The sequence below is a fragment of the Podarcis pityusensis genome (genome assembly GCF_964106645.2).
Source record: "Podarcis pityusensis genome assembly, chromosome: 13".
Classification (NCBI taxonomy): domain Eukaryota; kingdom Metazoa; phylum Chordata; class Lepidosauria; order Squamata; family Lacertidae; genus Podarcis; species Podarcis pityusensis.
In genome coordinates, this window is record NC_138038.1 from 8321232 (window position 1) to 8340165 (window position 18934).

At 46.2% G+C, this 18934-nt stretch overlaps 1 protein-coding gene and 1 long non-coding RNA gene across 4 annotated transcripts in view; one reads left to right on the forward strand and one right to left on the reverse strand.

Moving 5' to 3' along the window:
* LOC308460687 overlaps positions 1-18934 on the forward strand; it is a 197869-nt gene that overhangs the window by 88485 nt on the left and 90450 nt on the right. The window lies entirely within an intron of this gene.
* The window catches only part of LOC308460467 (transmembrane protease serine 11A-like), a 66176-nt gene that overhangs the window by 28828 nt on the left and 18414 nt on the right, over positions 1-18934 (reverse strand). Inside the window, exons 2-6 of one of the 3 annotated variants that reach the window (XM_080976912.1) lie at positions 12042-12261; positions 6852-7003; positions 3992-4113; positions 2649-2767; positions 1706-1773 (exon numbers count right to left, since the gene is read on the reverse strand). In XM_080976912.1, coding sequence (XP_080833038.1) covers positions 1706-1773; positions 2649-2767; positions 3992-4112 — 308 coding nt within the window. In that variant the 5' untranslated portion in view covers position 4113; positions 6852-7003; positions 12042-12261. The remainder of the gene's footprint in view (positions 1-1705; positions 1774-2648; positions 2768-3991; positions 4114-6851; positions 7004-12041; positions 12262-18934) is intronic. The other 2 variants (XM_080976914.1, XM_080976913.1) reach the window with 2 other exon arrangements.

Genomic DNA, 18934 nt, shown 5'->3' on the forward strand with positions numbered 1-18934 from the left:
ATTAATGGTTTTTAAATCATCCCACCTACTTTTAAAATCCGGCAGCTGGATTTATAACTGAGAAGAGGGTGGTATTTGTATTTAAATACGCTGTTGGCAAAGCCCAAGGCAAAGCCATTAAAAAAAAAATCAGGCATCCAATTTCACTGGAGAGCAATCAAGTTAATGAGCCCATAACCAATAACCAGTCCGAGGTGTGTGAGAGAAAAGCACAAGACCCATTTGCCCCACTGCACAGACCATAATGAACTCTTTGGAAGAAGTGTGGGATGAAAGGAATAAAATTAATGCTGGCGAAAGTAAGCAGGTCTGGCCCTGTAAGTTGCTACCATGGGGTACTGCGTAGGAACTACCTGTAAGCTTCTCTGATTTTTTGGGTAAATAACAGCGTAAAAGTGGAACGCAGTATCATATCTCAGCATCATTTGATCAGCAGACTCAGAAACTGAGTCATGATGTGTACATAATTAAAATGGAATGAGTAATAAACAAAAGGGATGCGTCAATATGCTGAGGAGAACCTATACACAGTTCCCTGATGGAAGTGGAAATGGCCTCCTCCCCAGGGGCGTAGTGTCAGGAGTGCGTGCAGGAGCCAGGCCCTGTGACCAGTAGGACTTTGCAGGACTGGGGCCTTTCTAAGTTTGTTCTGCAGAGGCAAGGCGCGGCCGCACAGGTGAGGCCGATTGGTAACTCACAGCGCCTGCTGGCAAGAGCTGGGAAGGGATATAAGGTCAGCATTTCCCTTTAGTTCTTTGCCACAGCAACACGTTCCCCTGCCTTGCTGTGTTTGACTCCTTGCTCCTCGGACCCTTGACTTCGTGACTCCTCGCTTCTTGATCCTCAGACCTTTGACTTCGTGACTCCTTGCTTCCTAACCCTCGGACCCTTGGCTTCTTGACTCCCGGCTCTCTGACCCTTGGACTCTTGGCTTCCTGACTCCTGGCTTCCGGACTCCGGTTCCTGCTCCCACCCTGCCATCTTGCCCCTGGTCCCGATGTCCCTAGCTGGGACTTCAACCGGCCATGAACCGGACTGTGACACATAGGAAGGGAGGGGTGCGGTCCACCCCAGGTGTCATCCCTGAGGGGGTGACAAAATGACACACCGCAGGGGGTGGCACTTACCACAGGGCCTGGCCTGCAGCGCGCCCGAGCCACGTGTCTCCTCTGGGACTCAGTGGGTCGGGGCCCCGTGCTGCCCGAAATGGCCAGGCAGACTTCGTGGGCAGCTTGCCATGCCACCCCCCTGGTCATCAGATCAATCTGAGCAGGGATTGGAATGGCCATATCCACTCCTGGCGTTCAAGTGCAGCCCCCAAGAGTAAATTCAGACCTTGGGCCAAAAGGAAAAAGGTTCCCCATTGCAACTAGAAGTTAAGGCCAATTCAGTGTCTAAAGACATCTTGGGCAAGCTGATTTACAGTTAAATTTACAATGGTACCTCGGGTTAAGTACCTAGTTAGTTCCGGAGGTCCGTTCTTAACCTGAAACTGTTCTTAACCTGAAGCACCACTTTAGCTAATGGAGCCTCCTGCTGCCGCTGCGCTGCTGGAGCACAATTTCTGTTCTCATCCTGAAGCAAAGTTCTTAACCCGAGGTACTATTTCTGGGTTAGTGGAGTCTGTAACCTGAAGCGTATGTAACCCGAGGTACCACTGTATTCCAAACTTCACTTTTGGCCATAAAACATTTGCTTTACATACCGTAGATTTACGACTTGCGATTTGATCTTCCTTTTCTTCAATGGAGTACCTTCAAATGCCTCATTAATCTGTTGAAAGGAAGAAAGGAAGGAAAAGGTTGTTAGGCAAGCACATACCAGAATGCCTCAGAAAAATTTCACACGCATTTGAAAATCTCTGCGCCACAGAATTAATCGAAATAACTTGCGATCTCTGTAAACTTAGCTATTGTTTTTTATCATCATCATGTGGTGTTTGTCATTCTGTACTTCGCAATTTATGAAGAAGGTTTAGGGTTTGCGGGGGTTTTTAAGGATAGTAAACACATGGCTGGTAAATAAAACAGCTGAGAGAAAAAGAATACTTCACGATCCCGCTAAAATTATGGCCAGTCTTACAAGAATAGCCCTTGATAACTTTGCATCAGATTCTAGATTGCTGTGCCCAGGCTTTGTTGTTGTTGTTTATTCGTTTAGTTGTGTCCAACTCTTCATGACCCCATGGATCAGAGCATGCCAGGCACTCCTGTCTCCCACTGCCTCCCGCAGTTTGGTCAAACTCATTCTGGTAGCTTCGAGAACACTGTCCCACCATCTCGTCCTCTGTCGTCCCCTTCTTCTTGTGCCCTCCATCTTTCCCAACATCAGGGTCTTTTCCAGGGAGTCTTCTCTTCTCATGAGGTGGCCAAAGTCTTGGAGCCTCAGCTTCTGGATCAGTCCTTCCAGTGAGCACTCAGGGCTGATTTCCTTCAGAATGGATAGGTTTGATCTTCTTGCAGTCCATGGGAATCTCAAGAGTCTCCTCCAGCACCATAGTTCAAAAGCATCAATTCTTCAGCGATCAGCACAGGCAATCTGGTTTATTCCTCATGTCACCCCAGCTTTCGTCAGTTATTTTTCTTTTTGCACAAAAAGTGGTGTTTAGAATGAGGGAGGGAGAAAGAAAGAAAGCCATTTTCACTTACAATAGTCTCAATGGTAGAGCTCAGGTCTCTAAATTCTTTTGAGGTCTGTTTTTCCAAACTTGGTTGGTATGGCTGATTAGTGATTCTAAAGGAAGCATTGTAAAAGAACAACTTCTGATCTGCAACAAAGGAAGAGGAGGAAAGGAAGACGTTAAACAATGTTCATCTTCTCTTTACTTCGCCCCAATGTGGCTCATGCTATCTACAAGATCGTGGAGCAGAGGTGAGCAGTCCCTGACAGAGGCGCTCTGTGTTTTTAACTCTGAAACAGAGCGCTTTCATATCTCTCTCTGCAGAGAAGGGAGAGTAGCAGGCTGCTCCCTGCCTTTCAGGAATATGTATGGTGCCCCAGGCTGCATCCATACACCAGAAATTTAAAGCATATTTATTTGTCCATAGAAATATTTGTTTACTGCTATTCATAAAACGTATCACAGCCGTTTACAGTAATAACCCATACAACCACACAGTAAAAACATAGACAAAAAGTTAAAATCAGAAATCAGCTAACTGTTGTGGGAAGTTCATTGCCTACATAGACCTGGTGGAATAAAAAAGTTTTCATCAGGCATTTAAAGCTGGCACAGAAGGCACCTACTTGAATCTCCACTGGCAGAATATTTCATAATACTGAGCTGATGACACTAAAGCATGGGTAGGCAAACTAAAGCCCGGGGGCTGGATCTGGCCCAATCGCCTTCTAAATCCGGCCCGTGGACAGTCCAGGAATCAGCATGTTTTTACATGAGTAGAATGTGTGCTTTTATTTAAAATGCACCTCTGGGTTATTTGTGGGGCATTAGTTCCAGCTGCACGTTAGTTAGGTATTATTTGTCATTGTTCTCTCCCCCCCAAAAAAAGCTCAGCTTTGGAGCGTCGTCCCCCCAAAAGCAAAACAACTTTTGCAACCCCCCCCCCCCAAAGCTCCAAAATTTTGGTCAGCCGCTCCTCCTGAAAAGCTCAACAACTTTGGAGAGCCCCTCCCCCCAAAATAACCTTAACAAAAATCTCAACAACAACTCTGGGCACTTTGCGATAAATAAGTGGGTTTTGGTTTGCAGTTTGGGCACTAGGTCTCTAAAAGGTTTGCCACCACTGGCACATGGAGACACTGTGCTCCAAAACTCCTCATGTCCACTCCCAATGGCTTCATATAGATGTCTCCCCAGTGCTGTTTTACAACGGTACCCTGCAAAACCTCAAAGCACATGTTCCAGGGTCCATGCCCTGGGCTAGAGGTCGTCTTGATCACAAAGCCTGGTTGAGACTCTTTTAACATTTGAAAAGCTTGAAAACAGAGAGCAGTTCAGGCCAGATGGATTGGTAACAGCTGATGCACTCACCGTACACCAAAAAATAAACCAGCAGGCCGACAACAAGGGCTACGACTGCAAATGCTGCTAGCACAATCAGCGCAATCATCCAAGGCTCCAGGTATCTCGTTCTTGTTTCCGTCCTAGCCATTCTGAGAGAAGTGGGCAAAAATGAAAGAATTATAGGTGAAAACACAGAGTGGGGAGATTGGCACCCCCCATGAGGAAATAACCAGAGATTAATAGCATGAGTTTTCAATCACATTTTAAATGTCCACTATGAAAGTGTGCTCTGTTTTCTTGCAAACCATTATCTTAGAATTCAGTAAGTACATTAAAAATGCAATGAATTATCTGTCCATGAAAACTTAAGTGAAATGGCTATCACTTTCACTTGGATCCTATGTGCTTCAAAGCCTTTTTGGGCATTATCCCTTATGCAAGTCATGATCGCATGAGGGGGAGAGCAGGATCTCACCACACGTTGCTGGTCCCAGATATACAACTCGTCCCCTTGCTGTCCATGGATTGTGGGATGTGAGCATGTACATGAAAGGGGGGTTGCTCTGTATTTCCTATTCAGAACCTCTGTGTTCAGGGTAGGATCCTTATGTCTGCAGAGTAGGCTCCCCTCTATAGACATGTCCTCCCCCAGCTGTCAGGATGTGAAAGGCCAGCAGCTAAGCCGTGGTATAGGACCAGCAGAGGCAGCCCTTCTCTCTCCCATATGTGACTGTGAATTGTCTGAGCAAACAGGACTCAGCTGTCTCTAGTTACCAGGAATGCCCCAGTTTTTTTCTCGCTCTTTTGCCTTTGTGTGAATTTTTTGGGGGGGCCTTAAAAAAAAAAATATGTAACATGCACCCATTCTGAGAGGTTACTTCCATGTATTCCACCCCCTCCATCATATCTCCCCCACCAGATAGTATAATTAGTACGACGTCTACTGTGAGTTCAATTGTTAAGCATTCTTACATTAAAAGAAAAAGATTCAAATCTCTACTAGGAAATGCAATGCAAATGCAAATTACCATATTTTTCGCTCTATAAGACGCACTTCTCCCCTCCTAAAAAGTAAGGGGAAATGTGTGTGCGTCTTATGGAGCGAATGCAGGCTGCAAAGCTATCGCTGAAGCCAGGAAAGCGAGAGGGATTGGTGCATAGCGATCCCTCTCGCTCTCCTGGCTTCAGGGATAGCCGCGCGAAGCCTCTTCAGGGCAATGGGAGGAACGCTCCCCCTGCCCTGAAGAGACTTGGCGCGGCTATCCCAGAAGCCAGAACAGCAAGAGGGATCGCTGCTTTCACTGTGCAGCGATCCCTCTTGCTGTTCTGACTTCGCTTCGCTGGAGAAGCGCTGCGCAGAGGGGGAGAGAATATTTTTTTTCTTGTTCTCCTCCTCTAAAACTATGGTCTTATGGTCAGGTTCATCTTATAGAGTGAAAAATACGGTATGTGGGGTGGGGTTGTCTTGGAATTCAAGTGAGTGGGAAGGTTAGTCCTGTGCTTGGTAGTGTGTTGGTGGTTGGAGATTATTCGTGAATGGACCAACGAAGGAGAAAGGAGATCAGGCAGCTGTAGGCTGTGAACCCCTCTGGTCCTTCTCTGAGCTTGGGGCTCCCTGATCCATCTTAGTAGTAATAGTGAATTAACATCAGATCAGTCAATGCTGGTAAACCATGTGACGCCAAGAATTCTGGATGAACGTAGTGACCTGGCATGAGTGAGAGGTCTGTCTCGCTCAGTTGTTCCCAACAAGTATTGTGGTACAGTGTTAGCCAAGGCTCTAAGGGCTGAGAGAAGAGTTGTCACAGTCTACCGCAATCCCATCTCCTTCGCCAGATTTCTGCCCAGAAACCTCTCTGTAGCCGGTGCTGAGCTCTTGAGACAGGATAGACATTCTCTTAGGATGCCATCTGTTCCACTGCGAACAGTTTCTGTGTCTGAGCTGATGGAGATGGTTTGAGGGTGCTGTTGGAGGAACTGGTTGATTTGAGGAAACTTCAACATTTATGACAAGGCTCCCTCTGTCAGTATTTCATGGCCTCCATTGCAACCATGGGTCTGTCTCAGATTAGATCATCTGATCTTACACATTTGGCAGGTCACATCCTTGATTTGGTGCTTTGCACTGGACAGGAGATGGGACGCGGGTGGTGCTGTGGGTTAAACCACAGAGCCTAGGACTGGCCGATCAGAAGGTTGGCGGTTCGATTCCCCGTGACGGGGAGAGCTCCTGTTGCTCGGTCCCTGCTCCTGCCAACCTACCAATTTGAAAGCACATCAATGTGCAAGTAGATAAATAGGTACTGCTTCAGCAGGAAGGTAAACAGCGTTTCCGTGCGCTGCTCTGGTTCGCCAGAAGCGGCTTAGTTATGCTGGCCACATGACCCGGAAGCTGTACGCCGGCTCCCTCGGCCAATAAAGCGAGATGAGCACCGCAACCCCAGAGCCGGTCACAACTGGACCTAATAGTCAGGGGTCCCTTTACCTTACTGGACAGGAGGGAGGGGATCTGAGATTTTGACTCAGGAACATAGGTATGTTTCATTGGCATGGGCAGATCATCATTTGGTGATGTGTAGCCTCATAGCATCCTCAAAATTCTGCAGGGGATAAGGGACCAATTTCAGTAGTCAACCCTTAGACTGATGGATCCAAATGGTTTTCAGATGACTCTGGGGGATATTTCTACTGGTGTGGTGTGCAGTTCAGCTGATGTCCTAGTTTGGCCACGATCATCCATACTGTAGCAACACCCAGATTGGATGACTATAATGTACCTTGAGAGTGGGAGTGTCTAAGAAAAGTGATTGGAAATGGCTCTTGGTGCAGAATGCAGGCATCAACCAGAAAATTGAGTAAAACTAGGGCTATGGACATACTACTTTACCTTCTACTCTTGAAGGGCTATCAGGGGACAGTTCTCTACGTGAAGTAGTCTTCTGTTTGAAGCACTTTCCAGTCTAAGTCTGGTTTAAAGATAAAGAGCTTGAAGACGGGAGAGCAGAAGGGGCCTTGAAATTGTGCATCATGAGTTGGCACCTGGACAACAAACAAAGCAGGTCATCTGGTCACAGTCTTCTCCACTATTATGGGATGCCTTTTACTTCTATTTAAATGACTAAGTGTTGTTGTTTTAATTTACATCTAATTTAATTAGCACATATACAATTAATGCAAATCCATGTCCTCTTTTCACCTCCTCTTTGTAATGCATTGCCTAATTTTTAGCTGCCCTACTAATACTAGATGGGCAGAAGAGAACCCAAGCAAGGCAGTGATGAACCCAAGCAATTGCTGATGCGCCAGATGTTGCAAGAGAGTATAACACTTTGGGCTTGAAATAGAACAGGGGTCAGCAAACTTTTTCAGCAGGGGGCCCTTCCACTATCCCTCAGACCTTGTGGGGGACCGGACTATATATTTTTTTTGCGGGGGGGGGGGTGAACAAATTCCTATGCCCCACAAATAACCCAGACATGCATTTTAAATAAAAGCACACATTCTACTCATGTAAAAACACGCTGATTCCTGGACTTTCTGTGGACCAGAATGAGAAGGCAATTGGGCCGGATATGGCCCCCGGGCCTTAGTTTGCCTACCTGAAATATACTTGGAGTCCTGTAGTGATTTCTTGCTTTTTATCGCAGCTTGTAAAACAGTGATTGAATTGCCCCCAGACCTCAGGCTTTTATATACATTATTTACACAATGAGTCCCGTCTGATTGGCTGATTCTGCTTCCCTCCTGGAGCCTGATTGGTCTTTTCCTGCAGGCCCACCAGTTGTTGCATTCTACGATCCTACCAGCCTAATGGGCTGATTAAGTTCTTCCTGGAGCCTGATTGGCCTTCTCCTGCAAGCCAATCAGTTGTTGCCTTCTAGGATCCTACTTGCCTATTGTTCTGGGATCCAAGGTTAGTACATAACACTACCCATGAAACAGAAGGTCTTCGGTTCCTGGTTTTGATGGAACTTTATTGAGAGCAGAGAACTTCCCACTTTGATTCATCCAATGTTTTCTTCAAATTACAAAGCTACCTGGAGACACTAGCTACAGTATTTGTGTTGAGTAATTTCAAGCAAATCCCTGTTATGGGCTTGCCCACATTCTCTCACAATTTACTGGGTTCAGTGATGACAACAACGAAAACCCCACATCACACCCAGGTTGTGACAAAGCACAAGGGGGCCTACATGCTGTCCAGCTGAACTGAAAGAAACTAACTTGCTATTTTGTGAACAAGGAAGAACAGAACAGAGAATCGTGTTATTTTCGCAACTTTGAACTTTGCATTCGAATTCACCAAGCATTTTGCTGCTTATAAATTAGTCATGACTTTGTAATGGGCAACTCGTGAATTTGTGATGCAAATTCCTCATTATGCCGAAACAGTTTAAATTGACAGAGTTGTTTCCCCGGATTAGCGTGGGCCAAAATGGTAAATGAACTCATCTCTTTTTATTTTCCATCAAGTGTTGGAGCCAGAGGTCTTTAGAGATATGACGTGTTTTTCCAAGTAAACAATTCAATTTGCTACGCAAATTCAAAAACTTGAGATTTGCTTTCAGGGTAGATCTGAGAGGGTTTTTTTTAAGGGTGGCACCTAGCAGACTGGAATGTTATTGTCAAGGACCGGTGCTCAACATCTGCAGCATAAAAATGCCGCAAATTAGCACCAGTTCCTCTTTAATTTATTATAGTTGCATGGGAACGCACACCACAAGGCATGATAACTGTTACATCTGTGTAATGTCACAGCCCATAATGTCATCCTGCCATCATCGCATATTCCTGAACGCCATGGTGCCACCAGGAGCTGCAACCAGTAATGCCATTTCTAGGATTGAGAAATGGGTACAAGGAAGGTGGGGGTTTGGGAGACAAGATGGGGACAGACTGAAAACAAAACTATCACAACTCATGCCAGCATTTCAGATATTATTTCACTAAAACACTATCTCCATAATTTTTCTATCAGCCATTATTGGCTAAGGACTATGGAATAGTCATTTCTCAAATATGCCACTTCTCAAATATGACTGTTCTTCTCTACAGTCACGTTTTATCTCCCAGACACGTTGCCTTGACAATGAATTGCGCTTTGAATTCCAGCTGATTCAGTTATTCTCCTCCATTTTTGCTCTCCAATGATCTGCTGTCCACAGGAACAATCAAAATACCCAGTGGTATCATCAATAAACTGTTCCTAACCCACTAAGCCTCTCTTTTGCAAAGTCATGAGCCACATTCTGAGCATAGCTCCCCTTGTGATTTAAAAACAGGTTGAAGATCTTGCACACGCTATTGTATATTGCCCTTTGTATTATGTGATGTATGGAAGTGAGAGCTGGACCATAAAGAAGGCTGATCGCCGAAGAATTGATGCTTTTGAATTATGGTGCTGGAGGAGACTCTTGAGAGTCCCATGGACTGCAAGAAGATCAAACCTCTCCATTCTGAAGGAAATCAGCCCTGAGTGCTCACTGGAAAGACAGATCCTGAAGATGAGGCTGCAATACTTTGGCCACCTCATGAGAAGACAAGACTCCCTGGAAAAGACCCTGATGTTGGGAAAGATGGAGGGCACAAGGAGAAGGGGACAACAGAGGACGAGATGGTTGGACAGTGTTTTCCCCAAGCTACCAACATGAGTTTGATCAAACTGCGGGAGGCAGTGAAAGACAGGAGTGCCTGGCGTGCTCTGGTCCATGGGGTCACAAAGATTCGGACACGACTAAACGACTAAACAACAACAACAATTATATGCTGAGCAACATTACTTGGGATAGTAATGCAACGCAGGAAAGTCCACAAGACTGTAATCTACCTGCTGCGCTGACAAGATATATATATGTTCACTGCAAAGATTGGATGGCACATGTTCTATCTGCAGGAACATCAACCTCGATGATATAATTAAGGGATAATGCTGTGACTTGCTAGGGAGATTCAGAATTTTAAGTATATGCTTTTAGGAAATTCAGTTTAGGTTTGCATACAATCTCAAAACACACACATCACACATACTTGTTGCTATGGCCGATGGTGATGCAAATAAAGTTTCATTCATTCATTCATACACACACACACACACACACACACACACACACACACCACACATACTTGTTGCTATGGCTGATGCAAATAAAGTTTCATTCACTCTCACTCACTCACTGTCTGTCTCTCACACACAACACACACACACACACACACACACACACACACACACACACTTTCATTAACCTGATACAAATATGTAGTTCCCTTTGTCTGTTGAAGGTTTGTTTGTTTTATGGTGGCCTGATGAGTAGGTCAAAAAAAACAACAACAACAGTGTGAAAGCATGGCAAATGAAGGGGTGCAGAAAATGGCAACAATTGTTGAGCACAAGCCAACAGAGAAAGGCCATCAGCTTCGTGACCCGGCATATTATTAGCTGCATCTGTCTGCCTATTATTGGTGACAGAATAATGGACTAGATTGACCTTTAGTCTGAATAAGTAAGGCAGTTGTACTGCCTCTGCCGTTCAACTTTAACTGGTGGTAATCCACTGGGAAGTTGTCCTGAGTCAGCTCCTTTGAGATGAATGGGAGCTGCGCAACAGCATCTACTTGTTTCAAAGGAGAACTTAGTGGCGGCCTCTGTCTATTCTTAGCAACATTTCACATTTGCCCATGAGAACATTTGTGCCCCCATTTCTAAAAACACGGAGTTTTAGGAAAAGAAGGAGATATTCTGACAAGGAAGACCAGCAATCGCGAGACTCAAAATACAACCACATGTTATGCAAGTGGAATTTATGTCAGTAATTTGCAGTTCCATCCCACCCACCCCCAACTTATTGCTCTTTCCTCCAGTCACAAACCCCATTCAGTTATTTGTTGCTGGTGGCAGAAGTCAATGCCATAGCCTGTGATAGATCTCCTCCGAATGTAATCAATTGATGCCCAGCTATGATATGACCACAGGACATTGTCTAACTTGGCAGAGTTGCAAAATATGAAGGAGAATAGCAGGGCTCTTGTTCTCCTGTCAGTGGTGTGGAATACAGTGGTACCTCGGGTTACAAACGCTTCAGGTTACAAACACTTCAGGTTACAGACGCCACTAACCCGGAAGTAGTACCTCGGGTTAAGAACTTTACCTCAGGATGAGAACAGAAATCGTGCAGCAGCAGCGGGAAGCCCCATTAGCTATAGTGGTACCTCAGGTTAAGAACAGTTTCAGGTTAAGAATGGACCTCCGGAACAAATTAAGTTCTTAACCTGAGGTACCACTGTAGAGGGTTTTAGTAGGTGCTGCTTTCTTCCTCCTCTTGTACTCAACTGTTAGAAGAAAAGGCCCCTTGCTGTCTCCCAGAGGACTCATACAGTGGGACTCTGCCAACTAAGGGAACCTGTACGGTTCCAGAAGGGCTATGCAAACTCCAGGTCCCATGGTCCAGTTTCCCCATATAACCACTTCACATTTAGAATCATAGCATCTTAGAGTTGGAAGGGATCCATAGCTGTCAACTTTTCCCTTTTCTTGCGAGGAATCCTATTTGGAATAAGGGAATTTCCCTTAAAAATAGGGAACAGTTGACAGCTATGAAGGGATCTCGAGAGGGTCATCTAGTTCAACCCCCTGCAAGGCAAGAATCTCAGATAAAGCATCCATGGCAGATGGCCATCCCACCTCTGCTTGTAAACTTCCAAGGAAAGTGTGTTCACCACCTCTCGTGGGTGTCTGTTCCACTGCCAAACAGCTCTAACCGTCTGAAAGTTTCTTCTGAATGTTTAGTCAGAATCTCCTTTCTTGCAACTTGAAGCCATTGGTTTGAGTCCTACCCTCCAGAGCAGGAGAAAACAAGCATGGTCCCTCCTCCATGTGACAGCCCTTAAGATATTTGAAGATGGCTATCATATCGCCTCTCATTTTCCTCTTTTCTGGGCTAAACATACCCAGATCCTTCAAGCGCTCCTCATAAGTCTCAGTTTCCAGACCCTTGTTCATCTTGGTTGCCCTTCTCTGCACACTTTCCAGCTTGTAAAAAAAATAAAAATATAAAAAAAACCATGGGTAAAAACCACCTACCAGATCGCATTGACCACTTCAGCATACAAGCCCTCAGTAAGAAGTTGCCTCTAGACCTGACATCATCTCCAGGTTGCTGGTGATATCTGATGCAAAGGACGTGACCCAATATGCTGAGTTATCACTCTGTGTCTTGCTCCTCCCTTCATCCAAGACAAGACAGCCTGCAGCTCAAGATCTCTGTCTGCGGTGACCAGACCGGTTCAGGGAGGTGCCAGATCTGGAGGGACATGATGGGGAAGAAGCATTTGAGGGATCAAGCATCAAAACATGGCAACTATTCCAACAACATGAACCCCACCTCTCCATTTGTAAACAACAATACAGTGGTACAGTGGTGCCCCGCAAGACGAATGCCTCGCAAGACGGAAAACCCGCTAGACGAAAGGGTTTTCCGTTTTTGAGTTGCTTCGCAGGACGAATTTCCCTATGGGCTTGCTTCGCAAGACGAAAATGTCTTGCGAGTCTTGAGATTTTTTTTCGCTTCCCCCCCCCTTTTCCTAAGCCGCTAATAGCCTTTTAGCAGCTAATCCGCTAAGCCGATAAGCCTTTAATAGCCGCTAAACCGCTAATAGCGCTAATCCGCTAAGCCGCTAATAGGGTTGCTTCGCAAGACGAAAAAACCGCTAGACGAAGACACTCGCGGAACGGATTAATTTCGTCTTGCGAGGCACCACTGTACCTTGGTTTACAACCATCATCCGTTCCGGAGGTCCGTTTGTAAACCAAAACAGGTTATATAATAATAATTTATTATTTGTACCCCGCCCATCTGGCTGGGTTTCCCTAGCCACTCTGGGCGGCTTCCAACAAAGACAAAAAATACACTAAAATGTCACACATTAAAAACTTCCATGAACAGGACTGCCTTCAGATGTCTTCTGAATGTCAGGTAGGTGTTTATCTCTTTGACATCTGGTGGGAGGGCGTTCCACAGGGCAGGTGCCACTACCGAGAAGGCCCTCTGCCTGGTTCCCTGTAGCTTTGCTTCCTCACAATGAGGGAACCGCCAGAAGGCCCTCGGCGCTGGACCTCAGTGTCCGGGCAGAACGATGGGGGTGGAGACACTCCTTCAGGTATACTGGGCCGAGGCCGTTTAGGGCTTTAAAGGTCAACAGCAACACTTTGAATTGTGCTCGGAAACATACTGGGAGCCAATGTAGGTCTTTCAAGACCAGTGTTATGTGGTCTTGGCGGCCGCTCCCAGTCAGCAGTCTAGCTGCCGCATTCTGGATTAGTTATAGTTTCTGGGTCACCTTCAAAGGTAGCCCCACGTAGAGCGCATTGCAGTAGTCCAAGCGGGAGATAACTAGAGCATGCACCACTCTGGCGAGACAGTCTGCGGGCAGGTAGGGTCTCAGCCTGCGTACCAGGTAGAGCTGGTAGACAGCCCTGGATACAGAATTGACCTGCGCCTCCATGGGCAGCTGTGAGTCCAAAATGACTCCCAGGCTGCACACCTGGTCCTTCAGGGGCACAGTTACCCCAGCTCCTGCCAACCAAGCAGTTCAAAAGCACGTCAAAGTGCAAGTAGATAAATAGGTACCGCTCCGGCGGGAAGGAAAACGGCGTTTCTGTGCACTGCTCTGGTTCGCCAGAAGAGGCTTAGTCATGCTGGCCACATGACCCGGAAGCTGTACGCCGGCTCCCTCGGCCAGTAAAGCGAGATGAGTGCTGCAACCCTAGAGTCGTTCACGACTGGACTTAACTGTCAGGGGTCCTTTTAATCGAAAATAAGGTTGCAAACGCACTTCTGGGTTTGACATGTTTGTAATCCAAAACCTATGCAAACCAAGGTACCACTGTAATCCTGAATAGTAACCAGCTGATGGGCAGCATTGACCACAAAAGCCTAGAACCACAAAACTTCCGAAACAGAAAACTGCAGGTAAGATGCAATATGTAGTCCAGTTTAGTGGCCCGGGTGGGTTACGTATCTTCTGAAGTATCAGCCAATGGGATGAATTTTATTTATATTATAACTGACGCATTTGCATGATATTTCTAAGCAGTCCATGAGTGATAATATTCAAAAAGCCAAAAATCCTCTCCTAAATGAATCAAATAATGCATGATGCAGCAACAAATGCAGAAATAGTTTGAAGTGATTTCCCTGTCGACACTGGTGCAGTAAATGCAGACATTACAGCATGATAGGGCAGGAAAATGACAGGCTGTGGCGTGTTGTAACAAGATGTAGGTGGAACATTCATTCCCAGATTACAAAAAGAACCTATTTGTCTCTTCCAGTTGCCTTCTATACAGAAATTTAGCAGTGGACGTTTTTCCTATCGTGGAGATAAAGTGATGAAAAAAACTTCACTTTACTTAATTTCTGCGTGTTAGGATTCAGGAAAAGTGTCAGCAATCCTATGTGTTTCTAAGGATTCTCCTGAGATTGTTTTCTAAACCATTTCTCAAATTGAACCCTTCTTACTTAATTGTGCAAAACGATATTCACAGAAGAGAGCGACAGCTGTGTTCGGCACTGGCGCCTCAATACAGAATGAGTTCTCAAAAGGAACCTAGAGTGTAATTAGTCTGTGGAACTCATTACAACATGATATTTTAAGGCAATGGTTAAGCAAGATTCAGAGAAGGAAAAGAACCGGGAGACTTGACAAATGCCCACAGGGGAATTATGATTAATGCTACCAAGCCCTTTGGGAAGGGATTACGCTTGACAATAGAAATCAGAGTAATAGCTATGCATTAGGATTACAGATGAGGTTCCTGTTGTGGTCAGACCACATGTATGAACTCGGAAGACTTTGTAGCCTAGCACAAAAAATGACTGGATTCTGTGGGGAAGCTCATCAATGGATCTCAGAAATAATCCGGAAAAATCAATATTATCTTACTTTCTTACAGAGAAGAAGAACAAATTCTCTCTACAGCTGCTCCTCTGGAGCTGACCTGTTTTGTGGCGCAACCATTTCTTTGGCCTTGCCTCTATGCCTTAAAGCCACTTCACTTCCGACCTCGGGAGGACGTGGTGGTGCTGCGGGCTTCATGCTTCCAGCCCCGCGCAATCAGGGAAATCCTCGGGCCGCATCATCCCCTGGCCAGCCAATCGGCTGGCTCAGGGGGTGTGGCTTGCCTCATTTAAGGCAAGCGCGGCCTGGGATCTCCCTCTTTGGCCGCTCAGCTTCTTAGGTTTCCCACCTGCCCGCCCTTCAAGGTTCCCCTTCTGACCTTGCTATGGACCTCAGTTGGTTGCCGCTAAGGGGCCTGGTAGGGATTTTTTCCACTTGGCAAATTGGCACCGGTTTTTCGCCTACCTCATAGCAAATCGTCACAACTTCTTTGGTTTTGGCGGTTAGGCATTGGTAGGGGTATTGTTATGTAGATATGTTGGGGGGGAAGAGCGCCATCACCTCCCCCAAATATTGAAGGGTAGTCCGGTAAAGGATTCCGGGGGCGTGGCCTCGTCCAAAGCCTATGGAGGTCAGGGCCTAAAGCGCGCCCCCGAGCGGTGACCCCGGGGTAGTCCCTAGTTGATGTGCATCAGCAGGGCTCCCCCTGCTGGTGTTAACCCTTCCCGGTCTTCAAGCAAACAGGCTGAAGCCGGATAGTCGGATAGGACCAATGCCTAAGCCAATACTGCTCTTTACCTGTAACCAATAAAGTTGTGGCCAATTTTAGCCCATTAACCTAAAATAATTGTGTCACGTGTCATTATTCCTACTGGTGGGAGGCGGGAACTCGCCACGCAAACAGCAGTGACATAAAGAAATTTACATGGTCGTACGAGTGCCCTGTAGTGGGACGCGGGTGGCGCTGTGGGTAAAACCTCAGCGCTTAGGACTTGCCGATCGCATGGTCGGCGGTTCGAATCCCTGCGGCGGGGTGCGCTCCCGTCGTTCGGTCCCAGCGCCTGCCAACCTAGCAGTTCAAAAGCACCCCCGGGTGCAAGTAGATAAATAGGGACCGCTTACCAGCAGGAAGGTAAACGGCGTTCCGTGTGCTGCGCTGGCTTGCCAGATGCAGCTTTGTCACGCTGGCCACGTGACCCGGAAGTGTCTGCGGACAGCGCTGGCTCCCAGCCTATAGAGTGAGATGAGCGCACAACCCTAGAGTCTGGCAAGACTGGCCCGTACGGGCAGGGGTACCTTTACCTTTACCTTACGAGTGCCCTGTAGCACTTTCACATGATTATGCCATTCTAGATTGACCTAAGAAGGCCCATTTTGTAGAGCATCCTGTTCCCTCAGTGGCCTTTTCACCCCTTCAGTGCCTAACCACACAATTCCAGGCTAGGGATGCCAGACATTTGCAGAATTGAAGTCCGGATGGAATTTCCAAAAACAACTTTCGGGGTGTCCTGGTTTTTGAAATATGGCAACCCTAAATCCCGCAATTTCTTTTTTGCCTTCCTTCTGTGCCTGAATAACTTCTCTTGATTCTCCCTCCTTTTGATTACTGTATGCTGAGTCCAGCTCTGGCAGTCCTGATTTTACTTATTTTTTTACCATTTTGTTCATTCAGTCTAGGCCACTATTTCCCTTAGGTAATGTTTCAGTTGTCCCAGACAGGCTAAAGGGCTTTACAGAGACATGGACTGGGAGGGGAACATTTTAATTGTTATTATTTTTTTAAGATGGCAAAAAATAGGGAAGCCCAACCTTAACTTGCAAACTTATTTGCTTCTTATTATGTGAACAGACTGCCTTTCACATAATAAATTGTTTCTCGCAATTTGGACCAAAGTATTAATTCAATTTATGTGACCTAAGTTAAAGCAGAAAATTATCTCCCTATTTGAGATCCCAAATTTATATGTAGTTGCACTGATATAAAGAACTTCAAACAATACATTTAAAAGGCTCTCGGGAAATTATGGCATATCTGTCTTAGCTCCAAAGTGGTTTGTTTAGAAAGGAAGGAAGGAATGCTGGACCAACACAGAAAATGTTTAAATAGGCTACTAATATCCATAGCGAAAGATACCATTCTCCTGATCTTGAATCTGGGGAAGCAATTCAGCCTGAGGGTTTTCCAACCACATTTTAAAAAGCTTTTCCCAAGACGTTGTCTTAGCCCCTTATTGGACTATTTCATGGTCAAAGTCTTAATTCTATTATTATTCCCATGTCAGGCAAGCCCAAAATGTACAATTATTGTCCAGTCTCTCTATTAATGACCGTTCCCCACTTCAAATGGGGGGGGGGTGCTTTTTGCGTGGTCACATGCAGCTGGCCCTACACAATCTCCGGCAAGTCAGATTGGCTTTGCCTCCCCAAGCAGAATACCTGGAGGTTCCCGCCTAACCTCAGACAGTCAACCAATCCCAGCTGGGGAGGTGTTGCCAGGGGAGTTGCCCAGGTAGGGTTAGGACCGCCCTGCACACACAATAGAGGGTGGAACTTACCTGAGAGTCCTCAGTCGGCTCCAGAGCTGCTCCCACCCTGCCCTCCCTCAGTTTATGCCTTCCTTTTGCAGCTTAACCTCTTCTTTACAGGTATGCGGGCGCTGCTACGGTCATTGATGGTTGCTGTTGAAGGACCGGGAAGCAATTTTCCTGCATTGGCAGGTTTTGCCACATCATAATTTTGGCGGTTTCAGGCCTTGGGCGGAATCCTTTAGTATATTTTCCCTAAATGGGGGGGGGGCGTGAAGTGGTGACCCACTCCCCCCTCTGCAGCGGCGATCCCAGGGTTCCCTGTTAAAGGAGTTGTTTTGAGGGGAGTCATTGGCCATACGCCGAGAGGTTGTCAGTGGTCTCCCATGTGCTGCGGCGAAATGGGGACTGGGCTCTCTGCTTAAACATACGTTTTCCAGAGCCAGCCCAATCCCCACACAGTTTGGATGCAAATGCCATCCTTAAAAGCCTTACCAAAAATAATCTTTGCCGATAATTCAGAAGAGAGGTTATGTTCACAGCCACCCCAGAAAAACAGATAGCAGATAATATTTTCAGTATGCTTCGTGGTAAAAGGGACACAGGTGGCGCTGTGGGTTAAACCACAGAGCCTAGGACTTGCCGATCAGAAGGTCGGCGGTTCAAATCCCCACGACAGGGTGAGCTCCCATTGCTCTGTCCCAGCTCCTGCCAACCTAGCAGTTCGAAAGTACGTCAAAGTGCAAGTAGATAAATAGGTACCGCTCTGGCGGGAAGGTAGACGTTTCCGTGCGCTGCTCTGGTTTTGCCAGAAGCGGCTTAGTCATGCTGGCCACATGACCCGGAAGCTGTACGCCGGCTTCCTCGGCCAATAAAGCGAGATGAGCGCTGCAACCCCAGAGTCAGCCACAACTGGACCTAATGGTCAGGGGTCCCTTTACCTTTACCCTTTACCTTTACGGTAAAAATGATCCTCTTAGCAAACTTGTCCATCAACCATTTGCTGAAGCATTGCGACAATGGACCGGAGGCTATCAAAGCCCTACACACATAGCCAAGAGCTCTAAAGAAGACTTGGCTTCAGCTCCCTTTTGCAACTTTCATGAAACTGGTATCTTCAAGGTGTTTTGGTCTACAAGACCTATTAGCTCCAGCCAACACGGCCAATTGTCAGGGATGATGAGAGACAGAGTCTAGCAACATCTTGGGGGGTGGAGTGACAGGTTCACCACCCCTGGCTTAAATCAACATTGTTAATATCAAATTTTTCAAATCTTAACCACCCCTTATTCTAACATAGGAAAAGCAGGTCCATGCCATTTCTTTGTAATCAGATTTCATTTTTTCACAGCCACTAGCAGATTCCAAATGAACTAATAATGGACCTGTTTAACCTGTCCGTCAACAACTTTGGATGCTTCCCATTTTTATAAATGAAGATTATGGCATCATTCCATGCATCATGCAATTCGGAGTACATTAAGCATACATTTAATACGCTCATGAATGACACCAGTAAAGGTCTTAAATCACTCAGCAGGGAAGTTATCAA